Below are 27,433 nucleotides of genomic sequence, written 5' to 3'. Positions count from 1 at the left end.
CCGTCCGTGGGGTCGCACAGAGTCGGACACGACTGAAGCGACTTAGCAGCAGCAGAGCCAGTTAGCTGTGTTGTGATAGTTTCAGATGAACAGTGAAGGGACGCCACCATACGGATTCGTTTCCATTCTGTTACGAGACTGTACTGGGGACACGGGCGGGGACCCCAGCCCTGCCCTCTTATCTCACAAGAACCCCTCTCAGAAAGAACTCAGTGTCAGAAAAAGCCGCTTCTGGAATTGTTCTAACTGCGTGGACTTTGTGAGTCTCGTAGCAGGGGGATTTCCCTCTTCGCTTTGACTGGTAGGAAGCTCAGAGCCCACACTGCAGTTGACGCTGGAGCGCACTTCTGTGCTCCACCCTCTTGGCTCACTGAACTGTTTGTTCCAGCCTAGTTTTCTCTCTGATCTATTTTTATCCTATTGTATTTTACGTATTTTTGTAAGCTGCCTCCAATTCTTTGGGGGAACAAAGCAGGATAAAAAAAAAAAAAACCCCACAAAATTCAGCAGAGCCCAGTGGCCTTGGCTTTTTTTTTTTTTTTTTAACATAGTAAGTGTCACTTCGGTGTTGGAGGCCCCAGGAAGGCAGCTCTCCGGCTCCTCCTGTCTCCTCCTGGGAGTCTTGGAGAACAGAAGCTCCGTGTGTAAGAGCAACAGGCTTCAAAGGCAAAACCTCCAACCTCCATCTGCCTGCAAATACCTTCCCTCCCCCAAAGCCTTCTCCCCAGCTCCCATCTGGCTATTGGCAGGAAGCCACAGGGCCCCGGGAGCCTGCGAAAGGGAAGTCGATCGACAAGCTCGCCCGCTTTCACTCCTGACTTTGCTCTCTTGATCTTTTTCTTTTCATTCTTTTTTTTTTTTTAATTGAAGTATAGTTGGTTTACAGCGTTGTGCCAATCTCTTCTGTACAGCAAAGTGACTCAGCTATACACATATTCTTTTTTAAATATTCTTTTCCACTATGATTTATCCAAGAAGATTGGACAAGCTTGTTTGTTTCTCAGTATTTATTTATTTTGGCTGCTCCAGGTCTTAGTTGCAGCATGTGAGCTCTTGGTTGAGGCATGTGGGATCTAGTTGCTTGGCCAGGGATTGAACCGGGATTGAACCGGGTCCCCTGCCCTGGGAGCTCAGAGTGTTAGCCACTGGACCACCAGGGAAGTCCCAGGACCTTGTTTATCCACACTTTCCTGCATCTCGACTCAGGGTCTCTGGGGTCTAGGGATACTCTTGTTGATCAGGCACTTAGTCGTGTCTGACTCTTTACAGCATGGACCACAGCACGCCAGGCTCCCCTGTCCCTCACTGTCTCTTGGAGTTTGCTCAGATTCATGTCCATTGAGTCAATGATGCTGTCGAACCACCCCATCCTCTGCCACCCTCTTCTCCTCTTAGGGGCATTTTGCATGCAGGTTATTACTGCAAGGGAGGGGCCATGCCAGGCAGGGTCCCCACCTGAGTGTGGACTCCGGACATTTGGGAGGCGGCCGTGTGAAAGCCAAGGTGAGACAGGGAAGGGTGGGGGTGTCAGATACCCCTGGAAAAGCCAGCCCTGCCCCCCCTGCCCCCCTGGCAACCAGCATGCTCCTGGCTCTGCCCTTTGCCGTCCACCTGGTCAGGCTGTGCCTTTTCTGTCACACCAGAGCCAAGCCAGCCCAGTCCACCTCACAGGGTCTGCTCACAAGACTGCAGCCAGTCTGCCTTCTCCAGCCTCTGTCTTCCCATCTGTAGAATGGGTGGAAGTGGGTGGTGAACCAGATCCTAAAATGTGCCGATCCTTAGACCGCCCCTCTCTGCAGGTGTCCTGACCCCTTCTTCTCTTTTAAGTCTTAGTTGTGGCATGCGAAATCTTTAGTTGTGGCGTGGGGGATCTAGTCCCCTGACCAGGGATCGAACCCAGATCCCCTGCAGTGGGAGCAAGGAATCTTAGCCACTGGACCACCAGGCGAGTCTGTGTCCTGACCTCTTTTATCTCTTTTCTATTTCTTGTGTTCATCTTCTGGGAACATGGCGCAACCCTGGTAAAGAGGAGGCGGTGGCTGGGGTGTGAGAATGGAGTCAAAGGGGAGCCTTATGGGACCAGCCTGGTACCCAGCCAGGAGGAGGGCACGAGGCTGCAGCTGGAGACAGAGGCCAGCCCCAAGCGACCCCAGGAAGGGCAGAGGCACCACCTGCAGAGCCCTTTGGACGATGTGAAGTGGCAGTAGCTGCTGAAAGGGTCCTGGCGCTGCCAGACCCTCCCCCAGCTGCAAACACACCCCCCTTCCTCTTGGGCACACCCCGACCAGCCCGGCTGTCAGCTCAGCCTTTCTGCGCCGCTCTGCCCAGTAGGTCACTGGCCCCACCTGCTCATCCCAGGCGCCAAAGCGGACATCACCAGGTTTGGATGGATAGTGGTTGCAAGCAAGGGCTTTGGAGCTGGTGCCTGGTCCGTATCCACCTCCTCCACTTTCTAGCCCAGTGGCCCAGCAGCAGTCTTAGGACACACACAGCCCTCAGGTGATCACAGCAGAGCCGTATGCACCCAGCAAAGAGCAGAGCCCTTCGACAGATCAGGGAGGCCGAGGGGAGGCGCCTTGGCGGTGGATGGACCAGGGTGGGGTTCGTCCTAATGCATCTCTGAGCCGTGACTGCAGCCCTGCCTGGCGCAGGTTTTGGGGGTCCCATGTAATTTTTGGAAATGTTAGCTGCCATCTGAATTAAAATTACTGTGTTATTACCCAGAGAGAGTTCCCAGCTCTTGTTTTGAGCTGTCAGAGGTAGAGGAAGCCCTACAGAGCAGCTCAGGGAGAGAGATACTCCATGGGGGTCCTAGGGTTCTCAGGCAAACCTCTGAGACCGAAGGGGAGAAAGGACCACCCTCCCACGCCCCTAACAACTGCCCCCCCAGCCCCAGAGAAGCTCTGGTTTATCTGTTTGTATAATACCTCATGACAAAAACAACTGGTTTTTTTTTTTTTTTTAAAGTTGAAAGCAACTGAACTAGAGTCTAAATTTTAAAGATGGAGAAACTAAAACTGCCCAGAGAGGGAACAGAACTGGTCCAAGGCCACACTACGAACGAAGGTCCACGCTGCTGGCTGGGCTGGTCTTGCCTGGTTATCCCACACTTGTCTGGTGGGCGCATTGGGCCCCAGGTCGGAAAACATGCTTCCGAAGTGTGGGGTCAGCTGGGCCTCTGCAAGCCCCCAGGTGGTCCTGAACTATCAAGGAGCAGGTCTGCAGCTTTGGGGGAGGGGCTGGGAGCAGCCAGCCACGGGTGCGTGGCCACGGGTGCAGTGGGCGGTGGGGCATGGGGGGGCAGGTACACGATGTCTCAGAGGCACGGCCCCCTACACCTGCCTGAGCCTTTGCTAACAGGGCATCCCTCTCTCCAATGCCCCCAGAGCTGGGAGACCCATCATTCCCGCTGGGCTTGGATGTCCCCCCGCAACCCCGGCCACCACCCCATCTACTCATAACTTCACATCTCTCATTACCTCTAATGAGCCAGTCTAGGGACAGAGGGACTTGGCGACATTTTAATTACGCTTCTAATTGCTCCCCAGGAGGACGATGAGCACATGCCTGAATTTCTCCCCGGGACGGGGGCAGGGTTTCCCGAACTCAGATCTCAGCCACGCCAGGCCCCCAGGTGGAAAGGAGGGCATTGGAGGGGCAGTGACAGCCCCACCCAGGCTGACAGTCGCGCCCTAGGGATGCGCCCACGCAGAGGGGAAGGGGTGAGGGAGGGGCTGACCGCTGGGATCCCAGGGTCCCACTCGGGGCTGACACACCCCGGCTTCACTTCCCCAAGTCACGAAGCTTCGAGGAGTGTGGAAAGGGTTTCCAATCAGTCCTGCTGAGTCTGCCACTTGGTGACTTTTGAGAAGGTGGCCCCGTGGCCTCTGGAGCACGTCTCTTCTATAAAATGGGGACACCAGAGTCTGCCTCCCAGGCCAGGAGGCTGAAAGGAGACCACACCCCGTAAGGTGATCCGCCAGGTCAGGTAGGGAAAGGGAGGGAGGGTAGGGCGGCCCCTTTGCTGACTTGGCTTGTGTCTTGGTGCTGACAGCTCCCATGCGAGTCAGGCACCTCCCTGGGTTTAGGAACAACTTGGTAAACACCATGGCTCAGTTGCTCAGTCGTGTCCGACTCTTTGTGACCCCATGGACTGTATGTAACCTGCCGGGCTCCTCTGTCCATGGGATTCTCCAGGCCAGAATACTGGAGTGGGTTGCCACACCCTCCTCCAGGGGATCTTCCAAACACAGGGATCGAACACAGTTCATTGCAGGCTGGATTCTTCACTGTCTGAGCCAGCAGGGAAGTCCTGAGAGCAGCAGGATTCCCATTTAACAGACAAGGAGAACGAGGTACAAAGCAGCGCAGTGACTAAGTGCCCAGGGAACCCAGCTGGTAAGTGGCAGCTCAGACACCAAATCCCAGAGCCCCCAAGGGCCTGCCTGGGCAGACGGGCACACAAGGCCGAATCCTTCCAGAAGCTGGAGAACTGTGCAGCAGGGGCAGGCCCCCGAGACAGAGAGAGAAGCCACCTCAGGCCCCTGAGAGCCGTGGGCGCTCAGGCAGCCACAGGTCCCCCAATCTGCACCCTATCTGCCTTCCCCCACATCCTGAAATAACCCCAACTCCAAAAGCAGAGACAGAACACCGGGCAGCCGTAGAGCCTTTTATTTCACGTTTCCTTGCTCTTTTAACATTTTCATGGAAAAAAATATACAGTTTAGAATCTGGAACTGACCACGGTCTAGATGCGTGTCAAGGGCAGCTGGTGGGGGGGCAGGGGGCTGCTCCACTGGAAACCAGGGAGCACCTGAGGGCACTCACTCCTTTCAAAAAGTCTGCCTCGGCCCTGGCTGGGCCCCGAGCTGGTTCTGTCTCTGTCACCCTCCCTCCCTTGACTACAAGGGCACGCGGGGAGGTGAGTCAGCTTGAACTCTGGAGGCTCACACCCAAGCTCAAGGACACAGGGAAATCCGAATTTCAGAGCGAAAAACACTAACTTTTTAGTCCAAGCATGTGCCAAATAAGTCACGGGGCATACTTAACACTAAAAGAGTATCCTCTGCACGCCTGAGTTTCTAATTTAACTCAGCATTCTGTTTTTCCTTTCGTTGCTAACTCTGGCAACACTCTGCCCTCGGGGCTGTTGACTCAGCGGTGGGAAGGGGGTTCCCTGGACAGAGGCTTGAGAGAGGAAGGGGAAGTAGTCAGTCCCGGGCTGGGGGAGGGGGAAGGAACAACCCAATTCAAAGCAAGCTTTTATACCCCGCCCCCGCCCCCGCCCCCCCAGGAATGACAGCTCTTTTAATAATCATTTTCCAGAAATTTTCTACACTGGCTGCCTGCCCAGTTGTTAATAGCTATGGGGGAGGGGGCCAGAGACAGACACACACAGACCACCCCCTCCCACCCCATACAGCTCTAAATAAAGTTTGGAAGCACTTAGTATAAACGTCTTTTTCTAAAAGGGTTGTCTTCCTCCCGGTGGCAGGTCTACAAACACCGCTCCGGGTATTGCTTTAGAAAGATTTAAACACAAGAGACAACAGACCCAGAGGGACAGAGTCAGGGCTGCGGCCTGGCCTTGTGTCATCCTGGAAGGCCCCGTCTTGATTGAAAATTCAAGCCGCCGGAGCCTTCCTTCCGTTCTGTATCCTGTTCTCGTCCCCGGAAGGGGTCGCGTTTAGTGTACACTTTAGGTCCGCTTGGCCTCCAAGGGGTTCCCCGTTGCAGATGACCTGGCACAACATTTATTCTGATGGCCACTGCTGGGACAAAAGAGGCGAGTCAGCTGTCCTCAGTCCTGGTGCCCCCGGCTGCCCCGTTATCGCCACACGTGGCAGGGACTCGGGCTGCCAGCGAGCATCCAATGGAGGCCTGGGGGCGAGGAGAGCTGATGCCTGCTGCAAGCACGCAGCCCCGTCCTAGGAGCTCTGGGGCAGGGCAGGGTGTGCAAAAAAAAAAAAAAAAAGTCAAGCACCCAAGCCAGATGCAAGTCCTCCTGGGCCCCCAGGCTCCGCCCGCACCCCTCAACCATGAGGCCCAGGGTCAAAGCCTTGGCTGCCTCCGTGGCGTGGCTGGGGGCAGGGAGGGGACCACGCCCAAAGACCCCCACCCCCGGGCCGCCTCACACCCGGATCTCGTCCTCCTCCTCCTCGTCCATAAAGGAGAACTCGGGGTCCGGCGGCTGTGCAGGGAGAGCGGCCGGGGCGCGTTCCGGCCCCCGGAAGGCTGGGCTACGCTCCTCCAGGACGCCCGACGTGCAGCTAGACAGCGAGCTGCTGTCCCGCGTGGTGTGGCTGCCCGCGCTGCGGGCCGAGCCGGGGCTGGGGGCTGCCGCCGCCGCCCAGCCCTCATCCTGCAGGGCGCGGGAGGGCACGTCTGGGCCCCCCTCACCTTCCTGCCCTGCCGCTCGGGGCGCCGAGGCCGGGATGGCGGCTGGGTCCCCGTCGCCATGGTAACCGCCATCATCCGGTGCCCCCTCCGGCTCCCACTCGCCCCCTTTGTCCATGACGCTGAGCACATCGCCCAGCATGGAGGGCCCCAGGTCGATGTGAAAGGACATGATGGACTCGGCATGCTTCAGCCCGAAGCTGGCCTTGGGCACCATGGGCAGATCCGCTAGGTCCCCGAAGGCCTGCTCCTCCAGGAGTGGGTCTGGGGAGTGCGGGGCGGCGGCCCCGTTCCGCGGAGGCGCTGCCTCCTCCAGGCTGCCCTCTGCGCTGGCCTTTTTCACGGGGCTGGACGACAGGCTCTTGGGCAGCTTGCTGGAGCCCTTCTCTGCGGCCTCCTTCTCGTTCAGCTGCGGCAGGGACATGGCGTTCTTGACGAAGAGGGCCGAGTCCCGCAGGGAGCCCAGCACGTCCCGCTGCTCCCTGTCGCTCCGGGTCACCGACTGGGACCGCTTGCTGGCCCGGAACTTGCGGGACAGGAGGCTGCGCTTAGAGGACGAGGAGGAGGACGGGGCCTGCTCATCCACAGACTCGCCGTCCAGCTCCCCGGCCTTGCTGTTGAGGAAGGAGGTGTCCCCGAAGGCGTCCCCTGCCCGGCCCACGTGCATGGTGTGGCGGAAGTCGCCCAGCGGGGCGCTGATCATCTCGGCCGTGAGGTCCACCCGCGAGCGGCGCTTGGAGTGCACCGAGCTGGACACCAGCTGCTTGAGGATCGGCATCTTGCTGGCCCAAGGCAGCAGGTGGATCGGGGGTCAGAGGTGAAATCCCGCGGAGGTGGATGGGGGGGCGGGGGTCAGAGGTGACGTCTGACAGAGGCGGATCCGGGGGGATCAGAGGTGAAGTCCGGCAGAGGTGGATCGCGAGTCAGAGGTGAAGTCGGGCGCCGGAAGGGGCAATGAGGAGATCACAGGGCTGCAAGAAGAACACAGCAGGGCAAGGGTTAACCCAGCTGTCTGCCCAGCACCAGAGCCCATCCAACCCAGGGGCGGCCATTTACACCTCCTCACTCCCACCCAAGTAAGAAAGTGTGAAATAAGCCAGCGATCAATTTCAGAACCCTGCCAGCTCCCTCCTGCACAGGCACTGGGGCTAAGCCAGCGCTCTTTGGGCTCTTTGGAGTTCGGGTAGCCATTGACACGCCTGTCCTGACACTGGAGAGAGAGCCAGTCTGTCGTCTAAAGGACTGTGTCTCCCCGCACCCCACCAGGATGCCCCCACCCCACCAGGATGCCACCAGCTAGCAGGGGAGGTGCAACGGGCAGGCAGCAGACGAAGGAGGGACTTGACTACTGCAAACAACCAGTCTGGAGACAGGCTGTCAATTCTTCCTGCTGGCTTATCTCAATCCCTGTGCAGTTAGTGGACACCTCAGCCTGAGTCACAGTCCTAAGAGAAGGAGTAGGACAGGACAGGCCCCAGGGAGGCAGGGCAGACACCTCCATGGACCTGGGCAGCCCGGCTCACTCTGAATCAGAATGAGGGTGGGGCCACGGGGATCCACAGAACCAGCTCCCCAGCCCCCTGGTGCTCGCTGGGTGTCCCAGAAGTGAGGACCCCACCTGCCGCACCTCCTCTATGGGGCCCTGAGCTTTGCCAAGGGTCCACCCTCTGCCCGCCTCTCAGGGACCAAGACTTGGAAATGCCGTTTCTTTAATCATCAGGGGTGCACAGGGCGGTAGGCACTAGACAACTGCATACACCCCCAACCCCCAGGATGTTTAACCTGAACCAAAGAACATCCTCGGGGAGCCTAGGAGACCCTCTGAAAGCTTGTACCCTCAGCCACGCGACTCCCGGCAAGGACCAAGGTGAAGTCCGAAGCTGAAGCCAAACCAGCCCCAAAGGCTAAACCCAGCAGCCCAGGGCTGAGCAGAGCGGGGAGAGGAGGGTTGCCAGAGGCAACACAGGACGCCCCACAGCGTTTCCTCCTCACTCTTGATGCTGCCCCAGGCTAGCCGCCACATCGCACCTGGCACTGCTTCCCCTTCCTCCATCCTTCACCTTCTGGCTAAAACAGCCCGCCCAGGACCCCCCAGCACAGACCCCCCTATCTGGTGCCCCGTCCCTACCTCCCTCCTTGCCTCTCCCTGAACCCTGCAGTCTGCCCTGGCCCTGAGCTTCTGTCTCCTGGACTCCGAACCGGACACACCCCTGCTGGAACACCGGTCCCCTGGCTCACCCAGCATCCTCAGGGCTCAGCTGAGATGTCACTTCTTCCAGGAAACCTGCTTTAGCCCAGTGAGACCCCTGGCCTCCTGGTCCCCCAGCCCCCACACTGCGGATGGCCCTGGCCCCAGCAGGCACTGGCTGTGTCGTTCTACAGCTGTGGCTGGACTGTCATCTCCCCACCAGACCATGAGCTTCCGGAGGGTTGCAACAGGCCCGTCGCCACTGAAGCCTATCCGGTGGTTCTTGGCACAGTCAGTCTCCAAACACCTGTTGAAACGCCACCACCCACCCCAGTCTCTGGGTTGCTGCCTTTCTGCCTTCCCGAGCCCAAGGACAATGTCGCCTCAGCCTACAGCTCTGGGGCTCCAGGCCTGACCTTTCCATGCCCTCCCGCCCCCGACCCACCGACGTGCTCCTTCCTTGTTCCTTGTCCTGCTGCAGACACCCAGCCTGATGGTTCCCCTGCTAGCTCGTGCCCCGCCCCCACCCCACCCCCAGGCAGTCTCAGTGCTCGTCACTCCAGGCAACAAAGTTCTCCGGGGCCGGCAGGCAGCAGGAGCCAGGCACCGGGGCTCACCTGCCACACAGGTGACGCGGGCTGGCAGAGTCAGGTGAGAACGTCTCTGAAAGGCCTTGAGGTGATCCCCCTCCTCACCAGACCCTTAGGAAAATTCACTTCCGCCACCCCTAACCTCACCCCTCCCTAAACCCTGGGATCTGACCTCTAAACTATTAGACGTGGAGCCGCTAGACCAGGTTTAGACAAGTGTTTTCCATGAAGGTCTAGACAGCAAAGATTTTCAGCTGTACGGCAGTTATGGTCTTGGTCTCAGCTACTCAAATCTGTCTTTGCAGTGGTAGGAAAGCAGCAGTAGGCTGTATGTAAACAAATGAGCGTGGCTGTGTCCCAATAAAACTTTATTTATAAACACAAGTGGTGGGCCAGATTTGGGCCACCGTTTGCTGCTGCCTACACTAGACACAGGGCCATCCCTTCCACATTTATCCAGCAGAGAGTCACCGTATGTGACCCTTGGGGGCAGCCATGGGGTCTCAGGCCAACTTTAGAGAAAACTCTTTGGCTAACCGAGAGGAGGGTGGAGTGTGTCAGCTTCAGAACTGTTCACATTGAAGGAAATCAAATCAGGTCTCTAAGGCACTCTGGATACTAGAGGATCCCCCAGCCTTCCACTGCCTTCAGGTCAGTGAGGCAAGAAGAGAAGGTGAGGATCTGTGTCCTCAACCTACCTGCAGCTCAGCTCCTGCCTCTGGTCACAGGAGCCTCGGCTCTCAGCACAACTGCTTCATTTTCTGGATGAGAAAACAGGCTCACTGAAGCGAAGTGATTTATCCAGATTTAAGTGCCAAAGGGCAGAGCTGGGCTGGAAGCCGGTCTCCTGCGCCAGGCCTCTTTCTGGCCTTTGGTGGGTAGTGCTTCTGGTTAGGGAGCATTTCCAACTCCCTTCCCTGACTGCTGGCTGGAGAAAAGTACCTGTCATACTGCACAGATGCTGACCCTGCCAACACCTGGAGCCCGAGAGTCCTCGGTGGTGGGGGCTCATCCCGCTCCTGTAGGCTGTCTGGCCGCATCCCTGGCCTCTACCTGCCAGATGCCAGCAGCACCCCTTCCCCAGCTATGACTGTGACAACCAAAGCCTCTCCAGATGGGCCAAGTGTCCCCCGATGGTGGGGGGCGGGAGCACCTGGGTTGAGAATCCCAGTCCTGGAGTGAGAATGTGTATGCCTGCTCAGGCAGGAACCAAAAAAAAGAGGGAAGAAGGAACAGGGGAGGAAACAAAAGGATCCGAGTTGTGGGATCTGTGACGGGAACCTCCAGAGTTGCGTAAGGGTCTCAAGCTAACAGTAGGAATCCCCAGGCCCAGGGAGCAACGTCAGGCGCTGTGGTTTCCCTGACCTCAAGCGCTTGTTAGAAAGAACGGAAAGGAAACCGCAGGCCCTGCTGCCCAGGACTCAGCCGGTATGGTGCGGACCCCCGTGGCCCCCCGCAGGGGCCAGGAGTTGTGGCCATCGTGGCTCCCCACCATCCTATCACCCTCTGTCGGGACATTCTCAAGGGACAGCTAGAGGTCAGGGTTCGAGAGGCCGGCAGGGAGATCCCTAGGCTCCTGCAGAGCCCCACACCCCAGGAAGGCAGGGCAGGTCTGGCCAGAGCTTATCTGCCACCCCTGGTCTCGCTCCCTGGGGGTGGGGATGAGGCTTTGTGGCTCGTGAGAAACCAAACCATCTTTGACCTCCAGCATGAGAACGCCCCAAGTCCTGAGAGTGGGGGCCTAGGTGGAGTCACCCACTGGGCGCCCTGCCCAGCAAGGAGGACCCACAGAACCCAGCAGCCCTGGGGCCCTACAGCTGCAGCTTCAGCACTAGTCAGAGTCCACTTACTGGGCTGTTTCAAATCTCTGGTCTTACGGCACCCTCATTACACTGTCAGCCTAAACTCTGAACAGGGAGCAACTTGGGGGTGAAGAGGTGAAACTCTGGGGATAGGAACAAGCAGGTGGTCTGCACCAGGTTGGGGGGCGATGCTGAGAGCCACCCAGAAGGGGACTGTGCCCAAGGGTACTGTGGCCTCAGGAGGGGGCTCTGCTAAGCCCTGTGACTCAGCTCAGGGGAAGTGGCTAAAATAGGCAGCCACTCCCCATGGCACACCCTGGGCGGGACGCCCCCGCCCCCCTCCTCACCCCAGAAGCCACATCCCACTTTCCTGGCCGAGCAAGGGAAAACAGAGCTGCATCTTGTCTCTCTCCCTGACACCCTCGCCTCCTCTGGAATCCGATTCCTCTCCTCTTGGCCCTCTGAGCACAGGGCATTCCTCTACAGCAGGGTGAGGAGCCTTCCTTGTGAGGCCAGGCCAGGCCAGGCCCCTGGTTGGATCGACTCTAACCACACCTTCCCTCGTCCTCGCTGGCAGGCTGTCCAGAGCGCACTGCCCCCCTTCGTCACTAGCCCAGTGGCTCCCAGACGAACCTGAGCTCCTCCGGGGCAGCCGGACAGGCCTCCCAGTGTGCAGCTGGCCTGTAAGCTCACCCAGTACACGGAGGACTCACACTTCCACGCCCACGGCCACAGCCACCGGCCCCCTCCAGCATTTCTGCTTCTAACCACCCAGGCCATCCCCAAGCAACGTGGCTGGACAGAAGGGGGCATTCGAGCTCAGTCGTGCCCTGGGTTGGATACAAGAAGCTTTTTCAGGCAGAGAGGAGAGGAAGCAGGAATTTAGGGCAAAGAGGATGGGTGCTTAGACAAGGCTATGGTCGTGGAGACGGATGGGGCCAGGATGAGGGTGTGACGATGGAGCTGGACGGGGTGGGGTGTGCTAGGGTTAGGACACATCCAGGTTTGGAGGTGGAGACCCCAGGGCCTGAGCAACCCGAGGAGACGGAGGACAGACTCCCAGGGAGCTGGAGCCCAGCTTGGGGGGGGGGGGGTCTCACCTGGTAGGCCAGGGACTTTTCCCTGGGGGTGCAATCAACGCTGTCACCAGGAAGAAGCTGACTTTGCAGAACGGGGGTGGTGGGGCGGGTGGGGGGGGGGCGGTGGCGGCGTTGTGCTGAGAACATCAGACAGCTGGAAGAACATGCTGCAGGGGATTGTGCAAGAAACGCGGGCGCCTGGGGGCCACGGGCGCCCTGAGGCTCTGTCGCTTTCTGAAATGCTCACCCGCCTTATCCTGAGAGGATAAGGAGTCCCAGAGAAAGTGGAAGACTGCTTTATTCCAACAGCCGGCCGGCGGCAGAGGGAACGGACGAGACTTCGGGAGCTTTGATGCCTGTTGCTACACAGAGCAGGAGGGACTTGGGCAGGGCCGTGGGGTCCCTTTCGCTGCCTTGAGTGTATCTGGAAGCTTTTCGTCCCTTCACTGACACTGCCAGCAGCCCTCTCTATTTGAAAGTCTGCTGCTGGCACCAGGATGTTAAGAAGCCCTGTCTTAAAATAATTTGAGCCTGAATGGCCACAATTAAATTAAGGGAAGAAAAACAAAAAAGAGCCCAGGATGGAAACATGAAATATCATTATTATAACTCCTGTACCACTTATGTATCTGTGGAGCGACCATACTCTCGGAGATGAAGAGACTAAATTAAGAGATTTGCCCTGGGGTCGTGGACAGAAGCCAGGGCTTTATTCCCACAGCCCGGCTCCGATCACTAAAATAGTGATGCATGACCCCGAGTGTGGGGACCTCAGCACATTAAAGCACGGAGCCTGTAATCTCTATACACATGCACACATAGATACATATTTTATAGATTAGAAATGAGGCTACTGTCAATCCATGCATCAATTAATAGGTTTGAGTTTTCCTTTAAAAAAAAAAAAAAAGGCAAAATATGACATTGTAGTTCTGGTGTTTTTCTTCCCACATCTCGGTGGGTTTTTTTATTTTTTTGGTTACAAAAAAAAAAATACTTTGGCCATGCCACACAGCATGTGGGATCTTTGTTGTCCAACCAGGAATCGAACCCACACCCCCGGCACTGAGTCTTAACTGCTGGACCACCAGGGAAGTCCCTCCGTGGATTCTGTGTGCACTCCTGGGGGTGGTGCTACAGGACGGGACCCACAGTGTCACGTGACGCCCACAGCGCCATCCACAATGCCTTCAACTTCAGAGATTCCCAAGACTGAGAGGGGAAGGACAGCCCAGAGATGATCCCATCCAGGGGCCTTGACTGGGCTATTGGGCTGGAGAAGAGTACTTGCCCAAGGCCACTGAGCTGGCGGTGGATGCAGGGCGTGCTGATGCCCAGGGCCGCCGTCTCCCAGTCTCGATAGGTCCTCACAGATAACACAGGCTTTGACTCACTCCAGGCATGGCGCTAGACCTTCTGGAGTCTGTTACCATCTTGCTGGCACTAAGCCGGGAAAGGGGAAGAGGAGGACTTCCCTCCCACGGAACAACAGGTACCAGGTGCCACTAGGCAGGGAGGGAGGTACAAAACCCCAGCCCAGGAGCTGCTCAGAGTCAAAATGACCCCAGGACGGGATGGTCTTGGGGTATTGGCAATTACGGCAGTTTCTTTAAACACTTAACTTTAAATCCAGAAGGATCCAGGAGCCCCCACAGTGGGAAACGCACCCTCTGGAACTATTTCAGAGCAGAAAAAAGTCCCCAACACAGATAGCCACTGACGTCTCATTCATAATATCAAGAGACTGGAAACAGCCTGATACCCAGCAATAAGAAAATGGTTGAGAAAACAAGGACACGTTAACCCAGCAGATTATCCTGCAAGCACAACAAGCGGGGTCTATGAAGACCACGCAGGACATGGAAAACTGATCACCAAACGACCTTGAGCAGAAGGAGAAAAAGGCAGAACTTAGACTTGTTTACACGCAGTGATCACAGACGACACACACATACACATTCTCGAAGAAAGGCAAAAGGGCAGGCAGAGAAATTCAAGGAGTGATGTCAGGCTGGAGAGGAAAATGGGCTTTTGTAAAAAAAAAAAAAGTTTCCTTTAATGTGGCAGTGCTGTTTTGATAATAATAATAGTAAAAATCCCAAAGCATCAAAGGCTTAAGGAAAAAATTTTAATTTCCAAACCAGCTTTAAACTATCAGATTCTCAGGCTCCCCAGCTGCAGCCCATACAAGGCGCTGGGTGGGGGATGGGAGGGGAAGGCAAGGCCGTGGGGCTCAGGCCACATACTCTCAAATCAAACGATCAAAAAATCTCCGTTGATGTCTGTCCTCTTTCTCTCTCCCCCTAAATCCGCACCTCCCCCAGAAGGACAAGTTTATCACAAGTTTATCATGTCGTCGTTTTAAGTTGCCTGGGAGGACAGAGTAGGCAGCCTATTAAACCCGGTGGCAGGGGAAATGGGGAGCTTAGGACCCACCCCCTGCCCCCAAGAACCTGCTTTCCAACAACTAGCAATTCAGAAATCACAACCTCCACCTCCCACCTGGGAGACTGGCCAATTTCCAGTGACACGGAAGCCTGGAGCTGGAGGCCAGCCTCCCACAGCGGCCATCCCCCAGTGGTACCCTGGGCAGGGGGTGGTTTGGTCCCTGCTGCTTCCATAGCCCCAGCTCCAGTCTCCTGATGGCTACCAGAGAGCAGAGGGGACGCAAAGAGGCAGGGTCACCTGAGGACACGGGGAGGACGCCCCAGGGCCCCAGCCACTGGCCGACCACCAGCAATGCAGAAATAGGCATGCCGTCAGCAGTTCCCATACACCGGGTGCCTGCTGCGTGCCAGGCATCATTAAACGTAGGCCCCTGGCCCCGCGCGCAGGGTGTCGTGATTGCCCCCACTGCACAGAAGAGAGAAACCGAGGCTCGGATGGAGTGAAAGCCCTCACGCTCTCTCTCAGCTACTAAATGGCGCTTTGAGCCTGTTTCTGGCAGACCTTGGGACACGGCCTCCGGCTTATTCACATGTCCGCAGCTGAGAATGTGCTCACAGCCAGAGAGATGGCAAAAGGGTGGGATTAGGCAGGCTGTTTATCTCAGACCTGGGGACCCAGACTCACTTGACGGACACCCCCATCAGCCATCTGCTCCCAGGGATGGTTCAAACGGGCCCCTCCTTACTCCAGATCTCATCCCCGCTTCCTGCTCTGAGGACCCTCCCTGGGAGGTGAGAGGTGGGGAGGACCCCCCTGAAGCAGAAGCCAGGACTCGCCCAGCAGAGTCAAGAGTGGGCCCAGTACAAAGCCCCACTTCAAGTGTTTCTCATGCCTGTCCCTGTTCCAGTCTCCAGCTTGTGTTTCTTGGTGGTTCCCAGTTGCCGGAAAGGAAGACCAGGACCTGGACCCCATCCCTGTCCTGAAACCTCCCAGGCTGGGTGCCTGGCGCTGGCTCCACCCTCCCTGCCTCTCCGAGTCAATCTAGACCTTGGGTTCATTGGCCCAAGGGAGCTATAAGTCCCGTTTCCTGGAGATAAACATCCTCTGGCGGATAGATTCTTCCGGGAAGGAAGGGAAAGTGAACAAAGCCCCAATTTCTCTACATGCTTTCCGCAGCCGCAAGCAGCCACCGCCCACTCTCCAGACATCCCTGGGGGAGGGGGAGGTGGGAGAGGAGTACCACTGGGGAGGGGGATGAACTGGCTCCAGGTAATCAGGACGCTAGGGTGGAGCACAGACCCTAAGGACCCCGCTGTCTGCTGCCTCTCCAGGTGTTACTACATAACGTGAGCCCACACTGTCCAATACAGCAGTCCCCAGCCCGGTCGGTGGCCATGGGGCGCTTGAAATGTGCGCCCCAAATGGAGTCCAAGTTGACCTGTGCTAAAGGGTAAAGTAGACACTGGACTTCAAAGACTTAGCATCAAAAAAAGAGAATGCAAATTAGCTCATTTTCCACAGTGATCACGTTAGAATTGATCTTTTCAAATGATAATATTTTAAAATATTGTCAAATGATATCATATTAGAAAAGGATAATATTTGGAATATACTGAGTTAAAGAAAATGGTCGTTGCACCTCTTTGTACTTTTTCAAATGCATCTATTTAAACCGTAAATTATATACTAGATTTGCAGGCTACCTCTCTGCGATAGTGCCGATTTAGATGTTTTTCTCCACCCCTCCTCCCGCTTTTTTCAAAATACAAGCAGCACTTTCCAGGGCAGAGGGATGAATAAAGCCAACCACTGTTCGCATTTGAGTGAAAATGGTTACATGTTCATAAATACCGCTACATTATCTTAGATTAAGTCCTACTGGCCTCAGCTTCACATCCAGCAGCCGCTGAAGAACGCTAGGCTGTTGCCGTTTCCTTCCAGCGCTGCAACAAGCAGCCTTCCAGCTAAGTCTGCCCAGGTCCATTTCCGGAGGATACATACCGATAAGTGAGTAAAATTACTTTTGTTTCTCTTTTTCACTTGTTCTCCAGAAGGTTTTTACCAAGTTACAGTTTCACCAACATAGAGGATGACGCTGTCCAATACCAGGCATTATGGTGTCCTCAGTTGAAAACAACAAAACCATGATCACCACCACCTTTGTAAACTTATAATTTGCATTTTCATTTTTCCCATTACTAAAGAGGGAGGGCATTTTAGAAAATATTTCTCTAATGAATTGCTTGTGGAAGCCATTTTACCCAAATTTGGGGCGGCGGGGGGGGGGGGGGGAGGGGTCCTTCATCTTTTCCAATGGATTTGTATGACTTTAAATCTTAAAGCGCTTAGGAATGTTGACTATACTTTGCAAATAATTTCTCAAGTGTATCATATGCCTGCCTACAATATGGTGATTTTGTTGTTTTCTTTTCCATGGAGTGCTCATTAGTTTTTACATGGTTAAATCTGTTTTATAATTTCTGGCTCTAAAACCATGAAGCAAAGACCTTCCCCACTCCCAAGTTTTATGAAAACATTCACTTTTTCTAAAACTACCAGGTAATGTAATAATGAAAAATTACTCATGGAGATAAAAATACTAGTAAAGGAAATACAAAGATGTCTGTGGCTTGAAACTGAGGGTCATTTAAAAATAGATAAAAAATTAAAATATAACCAAGTTAGTTACTGATTCTGTATAAAACTGGTATAAACTATGAGTAAAGGATCAGATGCTACCTTCATCAGATATAGATATAGACACCACCACCCACGGTTTCTCTGGACTTCCTTTCCTGCTTTTTTAGATCAGTTCAGTTGATCAGTTCAGTTGCTCAGTCGTGTCCGACTCTTTGCGACCCCATGGACTGCAGCACGCCAGGCCTCTCTGTCCATCCAACTCCCGGAGCTTGCTCAAACTCATGCCCATTGAGTCGGTGACGCCATCCAGCCATCTCATCCCCTGTCGTCCCTTCTCCTCCTGCCCTCAATCTTTCCCAGCATCAGGGTCTTTTCAAATGAGTCAGTTCTTCGCATCCTGCTTATTGGTCTCTGTTTATTCCAAAACCAGGTCCATACTATCAGCTCTGTGAAATACGTTTTGAGTATTCAGTAGGATAATATCCATACGTTAAGTTTTTTTCCTGAAAACTCTTTGGCTTTTCTAATGCAGTTAGTCTTCCCGAAGGACTTGAGACACATTTTATTAAGTTCCAAAAGAAGTCCTGATGGAATTACATTGGGATTGACAGCAAACAATAAGTTAATTTGGGGAGAGTTGATGTTATCACAACATCATGTCTTCATATTCATTTATCCAAGTCTTTTAGACATTCTCCATTAAATTCTGTGGTTTTTTTCTTCCTACAAGTCTGACACACGTCTTGTCGTGTTTACTCTGAGTTATTTTATGGTCTTTCATTGTGAATGGGTTTTATATCCAGCCCCTTTCATGTAGCTGTATCTTCTGACTGGTGGTAGCTGGTATATGGGAAAGCTGCAATTTTAAAATTTATATCTATTTAATGTCTATCCTACTAAGCTTGTACTGTCTTTACACACCCTAATCAACCATATGATTAAATCTTTTGAGCTTTGCAAGTGGACCAACCCAGCATCTGCAACTAATAATAATTCTGCCTCCTCCATTCCTCATTCTTATCTTGTTAAATGTGCTACAATTGCCAACATAATGTTGACTCCTGCTCGTGACAAGGGGGCGCTCGGTTCCTGGCATTTACAGCGCCGTCCTAAACCCAAGTCATCCAGCACAGTAGCCCCCACTCACATCAGGCTGTCGAGTGCTTGAAATGTGGCGAGTGCCACCAAGGAACTGAGTTTTTACATCTTCTTCCATTTTAATGATTTTAAATGAAAAACTGATGCTTGATTCAGTTATTGGAAAACCTAAGCATGTTTAAAACACCTTGAGGATGTGAATCTACTTTTTCAACTGTAAATCCCAATTCTGAGGGGGCATTTATGAAATTTAGCATCCCAACGGACGTGTGCTACAGGTGTAAAATATTGGAGAAGGAAACAGCAACCTGCTCCAGTATTCCTGCCTGGAAAATCCCATGGACAGAGGAGCCTGGCAGGCTACACAGTCCACGGGGTTGCAAGAGAGTCAGATACAACTTAGCAATTAAACAAACAACACGTGTAAGATACACAACGGACTTTGAAGACCTCTATAAAAAAACAATGTAAAATATCTTGTCAATATTTTTTATGATTACATGGTGAAATGACAGTATTTTGAACATACTGGCTTAAATATAACATTAAAATTGACTTCACCAGGGCACTTCCCTGATGGTCCAGCGGTTAAGACTCTGAGTTTCCAATGCAGGCGTGTGAGTTCAGTCCCTGGTTGGGAAACTGGAGCCCCACGTGCTACACAGCACAGCCAAAAAATTAAAACAAAATAAAAATGTATTTCTTCAGTCTGTAGTTTTTAAAATGTAGCTACTGGGAAACTCAAAACTTCTTTATGTGCCTGGCATTATATTCCTATTGATGATGCTGTTTTAGAGGTATTTCCGTTAATCATGATACTCACCACTGGCTTCATAAAGATATTCTCAACCATCTTAGAGAATTTATAGTTCTTACAGTTTTAGGAAAACTATACCAGTCACTTAGCCTGAGTTGTGGGAAAACGCACTGCAGTATGGATAATTAACTTACCCTTTGCCGAAAACTACAATGGCCAGTCTGGCTTAAAGATTAGGAAATGATACCTTAGACCCTATCGTGGACCTCAGATGGATATGTGCCCCCTGGACCATAGGTCATGGAGGAAGTATGAGAAAGCAAATGGAGATCACAATACCTTTGCCTTATACCAAGCTGGCTGCTCTATCTTGTTTAAGCTTCCCTTTTGGAGGGGCAAGTAAGAACACCATCCTAAGCATTTGAAAGACCCTAAGTACTCTTCCCAACAATCCCATGGAGTTACCGGCATCATTCCCATCTTACAGATGAGAAAACTGAGGCTGAGAGTTAAATGCTTCCCCTGAGTCACACAGCTAAGGACAAGGCTGTCCAAGTCTGCCTGATTCTGAACCCTGGGCTTTTCCGACTTGACCATAAGGTATATCATGGGCGTGCTGGAAGCATCGCTGGGGGTGGACTCAAATCTGACGAAGGTTATGGATGCATGAGCACCCACCAGACAACCACTTTGCACAGAATTTCAGGTTAAAATATCCCAAGTCCAAGCTCCGCATTCCCCACCACTCCAGGGAAAGGACAAGACAAATCCCGCGACATATAGACCACAGCCGCCCCCCACCCCAGGAGGTCCACGGTGTTGGACAACCATGCTCCTCCTGGGCTGGGGATGGGCCATTCTCTCTCCACCCTGCTCCCTCTTCATCCCAGAAGCCTATGCCTTGGGCCAGAGGAAGGAGAGCAGGAGGGCCGGCAGGGAAGGCTTGGCATGGAGGGAGAAAGGCCCTGCCCCATCACTAACCAGGAGTTACAGCCGCTCGGGAGGGAAAGGAGTGAGCCCTGACCTGGGAGTGAGAGGAAGCGGCAGCTCTGGAGCCAAGCCTAGAGGAGCCAGCGGCTCAAGGGCAACTTCACTTGTTTCCCCTCTTCCTGGAGGGGTGTGTGTGGGTGTCCGTGTGTGTTTCCCCAGCCACCCAGCTCCCATCACAGGGGGAAGAAGCTGGAGGAGGGGAGGAAAAGGAGTACCTGGAGGGGGCCCCATGCTCCTCCCTCCTGCCAGGGCTTACAGAAGGAAAGGGCTGGGCTTGACATCAGATCGGGCCTGATCTCGTTTGGTTTCACTTGGCGTCTCCTAAGAGCAGAGTGCTCAGCTGAGGAGTGGGGCATCAAAGGACACCCTGGGTCTCCAGAGGGAGCCAGGTGGATCAGGTCCGGCTCTAGAGCAGGCTGGTGAATTTCCACCTTGACTCTGTGGGATGGAGTGTGCAGCCTGGGGGACCCTGGAGCCAGACTCCCCGGTGACCTGCTGGCTCGGCCACACCGGGCAAGTTACTTGTGCCTCAGCGTCCTTATTAGCTTACAAAGCGACTGATAACACCACGTACTCCCTAGCACTGCTGTGAAGATGAAATCAGCTAACACAGGTAAAGCCCTTACACGAGGACTCATAAGGGGTGAGCACTCCCCTGTCTGCTGTGAAAATGATGCTATAATGTGTTCTTTTTCAGCAGGTGCCCCATCTCTACACCTTGAAAGGTAGAATTCCAGCATCCCCTGGGACTCTCTGCCAACGGTCACTCCCCAAGCTCAAAGAGGACACATACCTTCAGTGTCGCCCGAGGGCTCCTATCCAAAAGGCCCCAGGGCTGACCCCTTGCACAGTCCTTGGGGGCCCCAGGATGAATTGTCACAGGGTTGGGGTATCCTCGGGGCTCCCAAGCCCAGCTGTAGACTGCCTAGTCCAGACCAGCAGGGCAATCACGCAGCCCCTGGGCTTGGTCTTCTTCCCCATGTGCCTTCCCTTCTCTTTTCTTTACCTTTTAACCTTTAAGGAAACAGGAGGAGGAGACTGGCTTTTCTCAGATGGGACTTCAGCTCTTTCTGATTTCAGTTCAATACGGGAGATAAGGCCCTCCCGTTCCTCCCTAAGATGTAGATTAGTGAACTTAGAAATCGGGGGGACCAGATACCAGAAGCAAATAATGGTTGATTATCAATATGATTAACCCCCAGTTAGGACCTAACCCGGTCCTCATCAGAGGTATCCACACACGGTACTGCCAGCCCTGAAGCGGTTCTTCTGTATCCCCTCTGGCTCTCCATTCCCACCATCTGACTGAGACTTCAACCCCAAGGGCAGGGGGAACACAGGGGCTCCTCTTGATGTCTCAGTGAGCCAAGGACGACGTTCTGAGGAACGGAGAAGGGCTGCAGGGAGTGGAAACCTGAGTGTGGAGAGGAAGGAGGGGCAGGGAGCAGACACATGAACACAGAGCCCGGCTTCACTGTCACGGATCTGAAGCTGGGGTCTGCAGACCAAGTCCAGTTACCCCAAAAGCTGCCTGGATGCAGGTATAAGAACCCTGAGATGCTCCCAGGGAGGCTAGAGGCTGTCTTGGCGGACATCGTCGCCACCCTGCTGGCCAGGGGAGGAGACGGTGGTCAGAGCGGCCCTGGCTGGGCAAGAGATGCTGTCCCTGAGGTCAGCCCCAGGGCTCCTTCTTGTCCCAGCTCTGCGGCTTCTCAGATGGCCTCAGCCCCGGGGATGAAGGAATGAGAGGGAAATGCCAGCAGTTTCTTACGGGCTGGGTAACCCCAAACTGGGCTCACCTGACCGGAAAAGGAGACCCTTTCTAGCTTGGGAGGCTGAGTGGGGGCCACCAGAGCCCCTGCTCCTGGCAAGGGGGGTTCTGGATGTCAGTGCTGCCTCCCTGGCCTGGAGCCCCAAGCTGCAAGCTGGTGGTGCCCGGGGAGAGACTCTGATAGAGTTCCTGGAAGGAAGCCCAAGGCTCCTTGTATTTTAAGCTAGAGTATCAGGGACTCAGTGAGTGGGAATGCCGGATCCTTCAGGGCTCGACTTCCTCCTCGGCACCCCGTGAGCAAAGGGCCACCTCCAGTCGCCACATGAGTCCCTCCCAGCAGGATCCCACCCTCCCCGAGTCCCCAGAGGTGCTGGCCCCGAAGACACTCTGCCCATGGGTCCAGGGCTCAGTTCCCTTTCCCAAGGTTGCAGAAAGGCCTCCAGCACATAGGTCAGGAGATCGAGGCTCTCATAGCTTCCAGGGCCAGATTGCTCAACTCCTCTCCCTCCGCCCCCAAGCATATCTCTGGCATCAACCCAGATCCTGTTCCTCCAAGGGACGGGCTCCTCCCTCCCCCCACAGGGACAGGATCCTTTGAGCATGTGGTAGCTCCAGCCACTGGAGGCTGGAGCCACTGCCTGACAGCAAGTCTGGCCTCTGAGGCCTCCGGTCCCAGCTTGGTCCCACCTTCCTGCTCAGAGGAGAGGGGGCAGGGGAGAGGGCGAAGGGCGGCCTGCTGCAAGCACCTTGCCCGCCACACCTGGGCACAGCCTGTCCTGGCTGCAGTAATCAATCAGCCATTCCAAAGGTGGAGGCGGCGAGGAGCCCTGAGCCAGAGCCAGCCAGAGGTCCTACCAAAGGCTCCTGAGGGTAAAGAAGGGTCTAGGGTCCTTTTCCCGGGGTCAACGTCCGCCCAATCCCCCCACCCCCGCCACTTCTCAGACAACAGTCTCTGGGCCTGGGGCTCCCCGGTCTCCAGTCCTGTGAGGGCTGGACTGTCAGATTCCACAAGGCAACAGGACCAAAATCGGCTGGATGTGTCCCTACATGGGATTGGGGTGAGCATCGGTAAATGGGTGGGTGGGAGAGAGAAATGAGAAGGAAATGGTGGACATCCCAGAAAAAGATGGAAAGAATCCTCAAAGTCAAGGCCTGAGCTAGGGAGCATCTCATGAGCACATGGTCACTCATGAGCTGGAGCTCCAGGAACTCAGGGAGACAGCAGAGCAGCCGGCGGAGACCCCAAACCCCAGGCTCATCTCATCACACGGACCCCCTCGCAGTCCCTGCAGGGTCCCCAGGATCCCTGGGAAGACCAGGAGAAACTGCCCAAGGGTCTCCCAAGGTTCACCAAACCCCGATTTGTGGGAAGGAGCAGCTGTCCCCAGGGAGTGGAGGGGCAAAGTCCAAGTTCGGAGGAGATAAACCACAGTAATCGGTTGGTCACACGGGCACCTCACACCTGGCAGCTGATGAAAGCTGGGGCCCACAGGAACCGCCCCGCCCCCAGACTCACACAGGGTCCTGGCTACCCCCCAGGGATGGCACCTCCCTGGTCCCAAGTTCTCAGCGGGTGTCCCATTACTCCCTCTGGAGCCCTGGGGCCACCTAGAGGCTTGGCTAAGCCCAGGCCTGGTCCAGCTAACTCCCCTTTTCTGGGGGAAACCCACAGCTCAGCTTCCCCCTTCCTTTGTGCCCTGTTCTTTGTTCTCTTAAAATTCAGTCCATCCTGCCGGGGGGTCCCCTCCTCCACCTCGGCCTTGGAAAGGGGCGGAGGGAGTAGGGAGTTATTAGAAACCCAGACTGTGCAAAGAAGTTGCGTTGCTGGAGGCCCTCCTGTAACCGGGCCCCTCATTGTTTACGCGGGCTGGATGGCGGAGCTTGCTCCGGTCCAGATGGCCGCTGGAGGGGGCGGTCAGGAAGAGGGAGATACCCACCCCCCCCCCACCAACCTCCACCGGCACCGAACCTCCCCAGGAGAGGAGCAGGGGGCTTCACACAGCTCAGGGACCCTTGCCCGCCATTCAGCTGCTGAGCTAAAGGGGCAGAGAACAGGCACCGGGGACGCAGCCCAGGGCCGTGGGAGCCTGTCAGATCGCAAGCGTGACAAGAAAAGAGAAAGCATTGTATTTCCCCTTCGTTCTCCCGGGGAGAAAAAGAAAACTTCCCAGGCGCAGGCTACGGCGTCGCGTCGGGAAACGAGGAATCTGGTTTGAGTTAGCCGAGAGCACCCCTCCCCCAGACACACACTCACACACGCACGCCCCGGCCCGTCCTCCCCCGGGAAGCCCGCCGGCCCCCTCTCCGATTCCCGCCCAGCTCCCCCGGCGGCCAGGACACTCACCCGCGGCGGCCCGGCGCGCAGAGCGGCTCACCCGGGACGCGCCCGGGGCTGGTGGGCGGCAGTTTTGTGCCCCCGGACGGAGGGCGCTCCGGGGAGGGGGCGGAGCTACAGACGGCCGATCCCGCTCCACTGCCCCGAGCCGGTGATTAAATCATTAACTGGCAGCTCCCGGCTCCAGGCCAGGCCCGGAGCGCTCGGCCGGGTTCCGCGTGCGGCCACGGGCCGGGCTCAGAAGCGGCCCCACCCGGCCGATCGGCGCCGCGGCAGCCCCCCCAGCCTCGGCCTCCCGGTCTCCCGAGGAGGCGGGCGGGCGCGCGGGGTGGGGCGGGGCGAGCCGGGGAGGGAGGGTGTGGGGCGGGAGGAGGGTTTGTTCGCTCGGCCGTTCCCTCCCAGGCGGCTCGTCGCCCCTTTCCGCGCGGCGCGGTGACACGGGGCGGCGTGTGCTGCGGCGAGTGTACCAGGGCGAGTGTGCACGCCTCTGCCACTACGCGCGAGCGACTGGGTTCTGATTCACGGAGAACTCTGCACACACGCCCCCCTCGGGGGCACCGCGCGTCGCCGAAGGCTGTGCTCCCGCCCCAGCGTCACCCACCCGGGCGAAGGGGTGGACCGTTCAAAGCCGGGTGGTCCCCCGTCCCCAACCCCCGAGCAGCGCCCGGATCCGACCGGCTAAGCCCAGTCTGGGGAGGGGAAATCGACCGCCACCACCTCCCTCCCCAGCCCGGATCTGCTTGGACACCAGTGCGTGGCCCCGGGCCCCAGCCTGGCCACCCGGGGGCGGGCGCAGGAGTGGGGACACCCGGCCGCGCTCCCTGCCCCGCCGCCCCTATCGCGGCTTTTCCAACCCCCACCGCCCCGGGGGCGGTGGGGAATCGAGGTCCCCACACCGAGCCCACCCAGGCCCCGCAGGGCGCCGGGGGGCTGTCGCGGCCAAGGGCCGGGTGGGGGGGGGGGACCTGTCGCCTACCTGGGTCCCCAGAGACGAAAGCGCCGGGCCGGCGCAGCTGCGCGCTCAGCTCCGTGGGCTCGGCGAGGCGCCGGGGCTGGCGGCCCATGTCCGCTCTGCATCGGTTTGCCTCTGGCTCTCGGGCTCGGGGCTGGGAGCCGCTCGGACACTCCCCTCCCGGGCTCCGCCCGCGCCCCCCCGCGCTGATGTCACCGCGCCGCCGCAGCCAATGGCTGCTGCGAACCGCGGCCGGGCCGCCCGGCCTCCTCGGTTCAAATCGCAGAGCCGGAGCCTCCGGGAACGGCATGTGCCGCGGTTCTGGCCGGTGGGGTCCCGGCGCGCCCCCGCCTGGCTGTGCTCCGGCCTTGACCGCCTCACCTGGAGCCTGGGGGTCAGGGGCGCGACGCCCCTCGGGGGTCTAGCGCGAGCTCCTCCGGCGGCCCCTCCGGGCTCGGAGCGGAGACGGGACCGGATAACCCCCGCCCGTCCCTCCCGGTCCCAGTGCGGGAAACGCAGGAAGCCCCCGGGGCCGGCGCCGCTGCGGGCAGGGATCCTCTCCCTCCCGGACTCTTCCTGAAAACGAGGCGGGGAGGGCTTGGCCCCGAGGCCAGGCCCGGGGTGGGCCTTCGGAGGACTCGGGCCTGGGGACCTGTCTCTGATTGTCCCGCTTTCCCACATCCGCGCCCCTAGCCCCCTGAGTGTTCGCCGGAACTAAGCTTCCATGTGCGGCAAGTGAACCTCGGGGGCCAAGCACTCCTGAGACCCGCCGCCTGAATCCTATGAGAATCTCTTTAGAGAAGTAGCTTCCACTTGTAAGCGATCGTTGATAATAAACTGCCTCAGGAGAGAAGACACAGCAGTAAGTTAAGCTCTCTAGCTGATAGCAGCTCCGTGGCCTGGGCTTTTAATTTTCAGGGAAGAGGGTCAGGCGGTCAGAGGCTGTAGACTCCCTCCCACTGACCTTGGATGGGACCCCTCAGTGGTCTCTTTGGGCTGGTACCTTCCCCCCGCAGGCAACCCTCCCCCAAGGCCTGCGTCCTAGGTCCCTTCCACCTGAAATCAAAGCTTAAGTTTTATCTGTCCCCCCAAACTTTCTGGATTCTCTGAGGCATCTCCCCTTCCCCCAACCTTTCCCTCCATTGTTAACTAATTGTTTTGTCTTTAGTAATTGGTTCTCCTTTTACAGGTGTCTGAGGTTTACCTTTCAATTAGATGACCTATCAAACGAGCATACCTCCAGGACAAAGTCTTTGTAATTCTTCCACTCCTTATCCGAATTCAATGCTTTGCATCTGAGGTTCCTTCCACAATCCTTGAACATTCATTGAGGTTTGCCTTTGGGGATAAAGATAAATTAAGTCCAATCCCTGCCCTCAGGAAGCCCTCAGTGAATGCAGGTGGCTCCAGGAAGGAGCTGTGTAGATGCTACTTGGGGCTTCTCTGGTAGCCCAGTGGTTAAGACTCTGGGCTCCCACTGCAGGGGAAAATGAAAGTGAAACATCTCTCAGTCTTGTCTGACTCTCTGTGACCCCGTGGACTGTCCAGGCCAGAATACTGGAGTGGGTAGCCTTTCCCTTCTCCAGGGGATCTTCCCAACCCAGGAATCAAACTGTGGTCTCCTGTGTTGCAAGGTGGATTCTTCACCAGCTGAGCTACCAGGGAAGCCCCATTGCAGGGGGAGCAGGTTCAATCCCTGGTCAGGAACTAAGATCCCACATGCCATGTGACATGGCCAAAAAAAGTAAATGCTTCTAGACACTCGGGGCCATTGCATTGTTAATATCCTGGCAGGGAGTCTTGATTGAAAGAAAATGCTGGGAAGGATAATTTAGGAATTTGGGAGTAACATATACACACTGCTGCTGCTGTCGTGTCCGAGTCTGTGTGACCCCACAGACGTCAGCCTACCAGGCTCTCCCGCCCCTGGGATTCTCCAGGCAAGAACACTGGAGTGGGTTGCCATTTCCTTCTCCAATACCCCCTACTACATATAAAATAGATAAACAAGGACCTACTGTATAGCACAGGGAACTCAATGTTTACAATATGATTCACATTGTCGTATAGCAGAAACCAACAAAACATTGTAAACCAATTATCTTCCAGTTAAAAGTAAATTTTTAAAATATTTGTAATAACCTATGTGGGAAAAGAATCTGAATGAATAAATAAATATATATATCCCTTTGCTGCACACTTGAAATTAACACAACCTGGTAAAGCAACTATGAGTGAGTAAAAGTGTAAGTTTCTCAGTTGTGTCTGACCCTCTGTGACCCCACGGACTGTTGCCCACCAGTCTCCTCCTCTACACAAAAATACTGGAGTGGGTTGCCATTTCCTTCTCCAGGGGATCTTCCCAACCCAGGGATTGAACCTGTGTCTCCCGTGTTGCAGGTGAATTCTTTACCCTCTGAGGCACCAGGGAAAATCAACTATACTTC

General features: G+C 55.8%; 1 protein-coding gene across 4 annotated transcripts; it reads right to left on the bottom strand.

Moving 5' to 3' along the window:
* Positions 1 to 4,656: 4,656 nt before the first annotated feature.
* On the bottom strand, positions 4,657 to 25,130 carry CDC42EP4 (CDC42 effector protein 4). Of its 4 annotated transcripts, none has more exons than XM_061392953.1 (3): positions 25,011 to 25,097; positions 9,873 to 9,935; positions 4,657 to 7,367 (listed from the first exon to the last, which is right to left on the bottom strand). In XM_061392953.1, the coding sequence occupies exon 3, from the start codon at positions 7,172 to 7,174 to the stop codon at positions 6,131 to 6,133; it is 1,044 nt and encodes a 347-aa protein (XP_061248937.1). In that variant the 5' UTR covers positions 7,175 to 7,367; positions 9,873 to 9,935; positions 25,011 to 25,097; the 3' UTR covers positions 4,657 to 6,130. The 4 variants fall into 4 exon arrangements, with proteins under 4 accessions (XP_061248937.1, XP_061248936.1, XP_061248934.1 ...); XM_061392952.1 differs by lacking the exon at positions 25,011 to 25,097 and adding an exon at positions 24,044 to 24,324; XM_061392950.1 differs by lacking the exon at positions 9,873 to 9,935 and having other exon boundaries at positions 25,011 to 25,130.
* Positions 25,131 to 27,433: the final 2,303 nt, after the last annotated feature.

Source organism: Bos javanicus, chromosome 19 (genome assembly GCF_032452875.1).
Source record: "Bos javanicus breed banteng chromosome 19, ARS-OSU_banteng_1.0, whole genome shotgun sequence".
In the NCBI taxonomy this organism is placed as follows: domain Eukaryota; kingdom Metazoa; phylum Chordata; class Mammalia; order Artiodactyla; family Bovidae; genus Bos; species Bos javanicus.
This window is presented reverse-complemented; position numbering and strand designations above follow the sequence as displayed.